This window comes from Echinops telfairi, unplaced genomic scaffold (genome assembly GCF_000313985.2).
Source record: "Echinops telfairi isolate 266 unplaced genomic scaffold, ASM31398v2 ScPeMD7_7424;HRSCAF=8462, whole genome shotgun sequence".
Lineage (NCBI taxonomy): Eukaryota > Metazoa > Chordata > Mammalia > Afrosoricida > Tenrecidae > Echinops > Echinops telfairi.
Genome location: NW_022111324.1, coordinates 14,274,884 through 14,283,945, shown reverse-complemented (window position 1 = coordinate 14,283,945; position 9,062 = coordinate 14,274,884). Strand labels below are relative to the sequence as shown.

Below are 9,062 nucleotides of genomic sequence, written 5' to 3'. Positions count from 1 at the left end.
GGTTCCCTCTTTCCTACCCACTCTCCCCCTACCCTCCCTGTATCGCCACTCACACCACTGGTCCTGTAGGGATCATCCACCCTGGATTCCCTGTATTTCCAGTTCCTATCTGTACCAGTGTACATCCTCTGGTCTAGCCAGACTCATATTATATGATTAAAGCACCATAGGAATCAGTGATATTCCTTGGCTGATGACTACATGTCTTATTAAAAGGATACATACAGTGGGCACAAAACTCTGCCTATCTAATGTATAAAATGGGATGAGAAATAAAGTACTTAAGTCACCTCCCTTGTTCTGAAAATACTTGAATCTGTAACAGACAAATTATAACACAGTACCTGAGTAAATTCAGGCTGTCTGTCTGGCCTTGAACCTTCGTCTCGATAACATCGGGCAACCTGAAAATATCTACAATCAAAAGATATCATTAACTGAGTCATGACTCTACAGAGCACCACTTCTCTCCGAAGATTGATGCCAATGCATGTTATGAAGAAAAAAATTTACACTTATAGGACATAAAAGGATTGCCTTATTCTTATGCTTTAACCTCATCAGACACACGGTTGACCTATGAGGAGTTAACTGTCCACATACTGTTTTAGTACCTTTGGGTAGCCATGCATTAGAGTGGCATGCAAGATATTTCATGTTTCTTTATCTATATCAGGGGGCTTCAAAAAGTTTGTGAGAAATTTCCATTGTCTTTCCATTCCAGTTTTCCATGAATCTTTCGAAGTCTCCTGGTTCTCTTATGCTTTGGTCAAACCGAATCACTCACTGCTCCTGAATGCAGATCCACAAACACATTGTTTTCTTGTGCTATGCTTTTCCAGTTCTCTGCATCAACTGCTGACGTGTGCCAGCATGAACTTATTTCTGTGCCAGAAGAACTTATTTCTCATTTCAGAGACGTTTCTGTAATATTCCCCCATTAAGATCATCTCAAACCCCTTCCTGGTAGCTTGAGACTCTCAATGCACTTCGAGTTTGCTTTCTATCAGTTTTGCGTTCTATTCTATTTTGCCTTAGTAGAATTATTCACTCACTGAATTGATGTTTTTGGGTTTGCTTTTAAAATCTCCTGCCAAATTTACAAGCATAGAGCTTTACCCCGCAAATATTACTTAATAAGTAATGATATGAATTTTGGGGGTATTTTACATGTATTCTCTGAAGCCCTCATCAATCTACTTTCTCAAGAGTCAGGCAATTTTTTGTGTCTCTTTTGCTATTTTCTTCTTTTTTTCTCTTCTTCCTTTCTGATAAAAGATACCATACAGAAAGCCCACTTGAACCTTCACACAATTCACAAGAAAAAGTTTACAGGAAAACAAAAGCCCACCTGTCCAAACCACCAACCATCAGAAGCTGCTTAAACTGCTGAGGACTCTGAGGGAGAGAGTAAAATTTTCCAGGTTCCCTGGATGGAACCACAAATTCTTTTGCACCCTTTTAATGAGAGAGGGAGAGAAAAAGACATTGTTAAAAGCAAACAAGGTATTACTGACTGGTAAAAGTTGTTATGTAAGTTCACTACTGAAATTAACTAAAGATCATCTTTTATTCCCTAAAAGTAGATTTTAAATACTGACTTACATATAGTAGGTATTAAATGTATGCTTGTTAAACTGAATTCCCAAATCTGTTACAAGATAAAAAGATTTTGTACATTATTTTCTATTCAAATAACTTCTGCTTTTCTAAATTGAACTCTAGTTTTATAAATCCACAGATTCAATAAGCAAGAGTAAATATCAATGCTTAATATCATCAGATCTTAATAATCTAACAATGCATTAAAGGTTTGCATCTATTAAGCTCTCAAGAAAACTCGTGTAAAACAAAAGGATTCAGACTCAAAATATTAATGTACATAATTTTCTCAACTTTTAGGGAAAGCTCCCTAATGTAAATATCCCGAAGCCAAGTAAACATAAAGGAAAAATGACCAAGCATCATAACAAATAGGGATTATTAGCAGACTAATTTAGAGACAAATTTAAGGGCTAAAGAAGCCCTGGTGGTGTAGTGGTTATACATTGGGCTGAGAACCACAGGTCAGCAGTTTGAAACCACCAACTGTTTTGCAGGAGAAAGATGAGGCTTTTTATTCCCATAAAGAGTTGGTCTCAGAAACCCCCAGGATTGCTAGGAGTTGGAATCAACTCGGTAGCAGTGAGTTTGGTTTGAGTTTACTTAAGGACTATACATACCCCTGGAGTCTTCTTAAATAATGTTGGCGTTTCAATATCTACAAACCCTTAAAAAAAAAAAAAAAAAAAACGGGGGGGGGGAATCATCAGAATCGAGTCGTTAAGAATTTGGAGTCTAACAAACAATGTCTAGAGTCTATAATTAATTAGTAATTTTGGTTGAAATAAGTTACCATGCCTCTTGGTGCTGGTTTCCAAAAAGGGCAAGCCAGCTGAGGATTTTCAAAAAATACAATTTTGTTGGTAAGGTTGATACTTTATGACATGAATTAATTTTAATACTCATTGATATCTTGTCAATGCTGCACTATTCTGGTATTCTATAGATTCTGCTGGTATAGCAAAACCAAAAATGAAACAACACAGAAAATCTGAAACAAATATAGCAGAACAAGACAGAAGTTATTGATGTGTTTAGTTTAATCGATGTATTTCTGCACTGCCAATATGTGATGTACAGATCTGAGAAAGATTAAGAAAAGCTAGAGGAAATAATCAAAAGGCTCTCCTGTCTTCAACAGTGACAGGAAATGAGATAATCACTGGTGCATAACAAAACGTAACTGGCGCTATCTCCTTTAAAAGGGTTATCTAAAACTTGGATATTAGTTATTTTAATATGTCCTGGGACACAACATCCTGGAAACGAACCATTTCTCATAAAGCACCTAATGCACTCAGGTTATTCGAGGCTGCTGGCAACAGCTTACCCAGCCTTGCTAAGGAGAGTACGTATGTGAATAGAAGAGATGCGGCAAATGCAGAAGCACACTCCAGGCACCGCCCTTACCATGCAGATTGCAAAGGTATTCCCGCATGTTCATGACCATCTGGGACCTCAGCCGCAGGTTATGCTGCATTCGGAAACTGCGCAAGTCTAAGTAGCGGTACTGCAGACGAAGAGACTCTGTTTTCTAAACAAATTGAAAGAGTTTATGCTTACATACTTCGTTTTTTCTTCCCCCACTCATTTTAATACCCTTTCTTACGTTTAAGAGAAAAAAAACCAAGGTCTAAAAATGGGCGATAACTTAGCTTTCAGTTTTGCTGCTGCTTACATACTTTTACAGAACACCCAAAAGATATTTTTAGATACAGAGTATGAATTTTCAAAAACTGTAGCTGTCTTATATATATTTCCTTTCATGATATTATACAATAAACAACAAAAGCACATGAATAATCTAACACTCAAGATTTTAAGAACAATCAAACCCTTCAGCCTGTCAGAAAATAAATAAATAAAGCTGAATGTTTAGGAACTACCACCCCTAACAAAATGCTCAATTTGTAGCAGTTAAACTGTTTAAGTAAGACTGGAAACATGTTAGTGATAGTGTCAACTCTTTCTAAATATTCTATTTTATTAGTAACAGGTGGCACCACCTTTACAAAGTCCTTAATTTCAAAGGGCAGCTTCTTGCAGGAATTCAGAAGTTCAGCTGTTTTAACTTTGATTTCAATCTCACCTGTTGGCATTTTCTGAGAGTGAAAGAGAGAGAGATATTAATAAACAAACAACAAAAACCAAGCATCATGGCGTGTACCCAAAGCACTTTTATGTTCTTTCTGATCTGCAGATGTACAATATAAGGGTGTTTATGAGACACTACCTCTTAAGCACAAATATCTGCCCATGATTTTGATATTCCCGCCCACATTGAGGAGCCTGGTAGTGCTGTTGGGTAAGCATGGGACGACTGAATAGCAAGCTGTCTGTTTCCATAAACAGTCATTGTCTGGGGTCGCTCTGAGTCAGAATCCACTCGATGGTGGTTTTATGCACATTCGTGGCTGATGTGCTCCTCAGCAAATATCTTGACACACATATTTACAAAGGGTGTCTGTGTCGTAGTGAAAATTTTAACACCTCTAAGTTCATCTGTAGAACTTACAGAGCTTTCGTGTCTAACAGGTGCCCAGTCGATGTTGCCTGAATGTGCACACACACCGCAAACGCACGTGGGTGAGAGTTAGAGACACTTTCTTGAATACTAACTGGATTCTCTTGTCCTGGAGGTCGGGAAATGACTGTCCCAGACACTTGCACCACTGATTCCACAGGGGCTTCACATAGTATCTTCCTCACTGAAGCAGCGGACTACAAAACAGGAGGGGGATCAATTCCAAGAAACAAATGAGCTTAAGAGAACAGTAGCAACTATCATGCATAGTTCAGAAAACCTTTACTATTTGTGACTTCATTGCTATAAATGCCAGGGCTGCCCTGATGGCTTTATTACAGAATTTGTAAATTACATCCCTAATTTAAAAAAAAAAATCATTTTATTGGCGGCTCATACAGCACTTATCACAATCCATCCATCCATCCATTGTGTTAAGCACATCTGTACATTTGTTGCCATCATTTTCTTTTTTTAAATCATTTTATTAGGGGCTCATACAACTCTTATCATAATTCATACGTACATCAATTGTGTCAAGCACATTTGTACATTCATTGCCATCATCATTCTCAAAACATTTGCTTTCTACTTGAGCCCTGGTATCAGCTCATTTTCCCCCTCCCCCATGCACGCTCGATAATTTATAAATTATTATTTTGTCATATCTTACACCATCAGACATCTTCCTTAACCCACTTTTCTGTTGTCCGTCCCCCTGGGAGGAGGTTATGTGTAGACCTTGTAATCAGTTCCCCCTTTCCAAAACACTTTCTTTCTACTTGAGCCATGGGTATCAGCTCATTTCCCCCCTCCCCTCCCATGATAATTTTTTTTTTTCATGTCTTACACCAACTGCTGTCTCCCTTCACCCACTTTTCTGTTGTCCATTTCCCTGGGAAAAGGTTATATGTAGATCATTGTGATCGGTTCCCTGTTCCACACCCCCAACACACACCCCTTCCCCTTCCCCTCCCCCTCCTGGTATCGCTACTCTCATTATTGATCCTGAGGGGTTTATCTGTCCTGGATTCCCTGTGTTACCAGCTCTCATCTGTACCAGTGTACATGCTCTGGTCTAGCCGATTTGTAAGGTACAATTGGGGTCATGATAGTAGATGGGGGGGAGGGGCAGGGAGCATTAACGAACTAGAAGAAAGTTGTGTGTTTCATCGTGCTATATTGCACCCTGACTGGCTCGTCTCTTCCTTGTGACCCTTCTGTAAGGGGATATCCAATTGTCTACAGATAGGCTTTGGGTTTCCACTCCGCGCTCCCCCTCATTCACATGATATGATTTTTTGTTCTGAACATCACTCATCTTGATCCATTGACATACAGCAAGTAAAGCAATGAATTAAGAGTTTAACATTTTTTTCCGTAAGGAAAAATAAGCATGACTCGAGGCTCACAAGTCGCAGACAACGGTCCGTCTCTAGGATTACCTGGAGGGCAGTTAAGACCAGGAGTCACAATGGACTGCGGCCTGAGAAGAGCCATGGTGGGTAAGCCAAGCTCACTTCTGCATCCGGAGCCCTGCAAGGTAGTTCAGGCTCTGACCAACTTCAAACACTAAGAGCTGACTAAATTCTATCTTTTCTAGGCCTACAAGAATATGTAGAAATCACCACAATAGAAAACAGTTACCCAAGAAGCATCAGGAAAGTTCTTTAAATTATCATTAGCGATTTTGGTGAAGGGCACAAAGCTGAAGATACATCATTTGAACTATTTCTATTTGTACAAGTCAATGACACTGTTAGCTTGCTTCAAAAGCTACCATGCTTGCTTTCCTGGTTCAAATGGTTTGCACACCATTATTTTAAACCCACCACTTTGCAAATTTCCAATCCAACCTTTCAGGTGTTCAGTTTGAGCTCACATAGATAATTGTTGGTTACCGTTATTGTTGAGGAAACACATAGCCCAAACATGTGTCACTTCAAGTTTCTACATGTGCGTTCTTACCCTTCACGTTGTGTTGCTCATCTGAGTCTTTTTTCGAGTTGTTCCTCCCCTTTAACCTAAACCCACTGCCCCCCTAATTTCACATAAATGATTCCATTTCCTCTGTTCCTCACTCTTTCTTCCTTTTTTGCTCCAATGATGGGAGAGATCTATTTTATTTCATTTTAATTGCAATTATTGTTTGAGGGAGTAATACCTTCATGGCGCACAATTCCATGAGTATAAAAGTGCATACAGGGGAAAGTCTACCTCCAGCCCCTCAGTTCAATGTTACCAGATCCTTATTATCCTTCCAGGGATATTTTATAACATTTATAAGCAAGCAAATACACACAGTGTACATACCAGGGGGCATCAAAAAGGTTACAGGAAAACAGAATAAAAAGATAAATGGGATTTCCCTCAAGTCTTTTGACGATGCCATAGTCAGGTCTTTCCCTCACTCTATTAAACCGATGACAGTCCTCTACATGCTCTTCTGTGTCCGGGTTTTTCCTTTTACTAATATGCCTGGGACTTTTTTCCACATTAGAATTTAAAGAACTATTTTTTAAAAGTAAGGCTGTGCATTTACTTTTAAACCAGTCACTTAGGGGAGAACATATATTTGTTTCCATTTTCCCTGCTATTACAAACCAGCCTGTAATGAATAGCCCTTGTATACTCATGTCCTTAGGGTAGCAGTTATACATTGGGCTGCTAACCACAAGGTCTGTAGTTCGAAACCAGCAGTTGCTCCGAGGGAGAAAGGGCTCTCTATTCCCATAAAAAGTTACAGTTTCGGCAACTCAGAGGGGCAGCTCTATCCTGTCCTATGAGTTGGTATTGACTCAATGGCAGTGAGTTTGGTAGGATTTTTTGGTTGAAGGTTAGGCAAGTTAATTGTAAGAAAATTCTCGGATGGTTTACTAAAAGCAGAACTAATGGACCAATTTGATAATGCCAAACTGTCCTCCACAGAGGGCTGTCAGTTTATACTGCTGAGGAATGTACAAGCACCCGCTTTCCCAGACACAGCACACTGTCAATCCAATGTGTTAAAAACAGCAATCCAGTGTAGCTTAAATTCACATTTCTCCACTTATGTTAGGTTGGGCATATTTTCATGTCTACAAGCCATTTGAATGATGAAGTAAAAGAGCTGAATGAACATTTCAAAGGGCAGTTCGAGAAGCCAAAGTAAAATATTATAATGAAACGTGCAAAGACCTAGAGTTAGACAACTACAAAGGAAGAACACTCAGCATATCTTCAACTGAACACACACACACACACACACACACACACACACACACACACACACAATCAAGCCTTGAGTTGCAATATTGAAAGCTTCCATGGCAAAATATTGAACAATGCAGGAAGCATCAAAAGAAGATGGGGAGAATATACAGGGTCGGTCACTGTACCCAAAAGTTCCATCATTTCAAGAGAAAGCATATAATCAAGAGCAAATGGTACTGAAGGAAGAAGTCCAAGCTGCGCCGAAGGCATTAACCAAAAGCAAGACTACAGGAATGAGGGAATAACGAGTGAAATGTTTCAACAAACTGAGCACTCATCTATGTCAAGAAATTTGGAAGAGAGTTGACTGGAAGAGTCATTCCAAAGAGATAGGTGACCCAAAAGAATGTGAAAATTATAGAACAACATTATTGATATCACATGCAAGTAAAATTTGCTGCAGAACATTAAAAAACAGTTGCAGCAGTACATTGACAAGGAGCTGCCAAAACTCAGGCCAGATTCAGAAGAGGATGTGGAACAGGGAGATGATTGCAGGCATCACATCGTTCTTGGCTGAAAGCAGAGAATACCAGAAAGATGCTTACTTGGGTTTTATTGACTCAAGGCATTTGATTGTGTGGATCACAGCAAACTATAGATAGCCTTGAGAAGAATGGGAATTGCAGAACACTTCCATTGTGCTCATGCGGAACCTATACATGGACATGCTGTCAGGAGGGCCAGTCCCCGAGAAGGACGTCAGGCTCGGTAGAGAGGCAGTGACAAGGAGGAAGCACCTGCACAGGAGGGATAGACAGTGGCTCCAACAATGGGCGCTGACAGCAACAAGTGTGAGGATGGTGCAGGAGCAGGCGCTGTCCCGGTCTGTTCTCCAGGGGCTAGCTATGAGTTGGAACCAACTTGATGGCCCCTAACAAGAAGTCCTTTGTACTTCCTTATCTGTAAATTTCATCTTCAGATTCTAAATTCAGATTTTACCAGGCCACTGGATTTCTTTCTTTTTTTTTGGCCTCAAAGGAATTAGTCCATTGTCTGTGATAGGAGGTGCATTCCCACTCCTTGCTCCAGTTTGTCATTTGTTTTTCTTTTTAAAATCATTTATTATTGTTATAGAGACTATACCAAGCAAAACCCATACAAATGCAACATCTTCTACATGTGCAATTCAGTGAAATGATTAGATGCCCGTCTTGCAGCCGTTCTAGCTCTCCTTCCTGAACGGCATTTGTCTTAATGTTGCTTATGGTGACTTTCATTAAGAACAAACTTTTACCCAGTAAGATGATCTAAAAAAGGACAAACTTTTGACTTTAAAACTATCAAACATACTTAGCTTTCTCTAGCCACAGCACCAGAGAGGTTTTCATATACTAGTAAGAAACCTTTTATTACCTCATCCTGGGGAATGATAACTTGAACAAGCCCATGGAAATCTCTCAGGACCAGAAATGTGTTTTGCCTAATTAATAAAAAGAAAACAAAAAACATTTTAGGATTAAAAATTTTAAGGCTAACATTTGAATAGGCAAAACAAGCAAACAAAAAACCCACACAATTTCTCATGTTTAAAAAAATTATATACTTTGTGGCTACACTTATGTAATTGTTATTTATATAGATTAGTAATGGGGAGGTGGGTGTGGGAGACCTGGTAGGGCAGGATCAAGGGGAACGTAACAAAGAGGAAGTGCTGAAATCCTGGTGGGGACTGAGCATGATA

The 9,062-nt window shown here is 39.4% G+C and overlaps 1 protein-coding gene across 1 annotated transcript in view; it reads right to left on the bottom strand.

Moving 5' to 3' along the window:
- Positions 1-9,062, bottom strand: part of DARS2 (aspartyl-tRNA synthetase 2, mitochondrial) — a 45,903-nt gene that overhangs the window by 31,694 nt on the left and 5,147 nt on the right. Inside the window, exons 3-9 of the mRNA XM_004706724.2 lie at positions 8,735-8,801; positions 4,222-4,323; positions 3,609-3,704; positions 3,013-3,136; positions 2,223-2,269; positions 1,352-1,458; positions 345-414 (exon numbers count right to left, since the gene is read on the bottom strand). Coding sequence (XP_004706781.1) covers positions 345-414; positions 1,352-1,458; positions 2,223-2,269; positions 3,013-3,136; positions 3,609-3,704; positions 4,222-4,323; positions 8,735-8,801 — 613 coding nt within the window. The remainder of the gene's footprint in view (positions 1-344; positions 415-1,351; positions 1,459-2,222; positions 2,270-3,012; positions 3,137-3,608; positions 3,705-4,221; positions 4,324-8,734; positions 8,802-9,062) is intronic.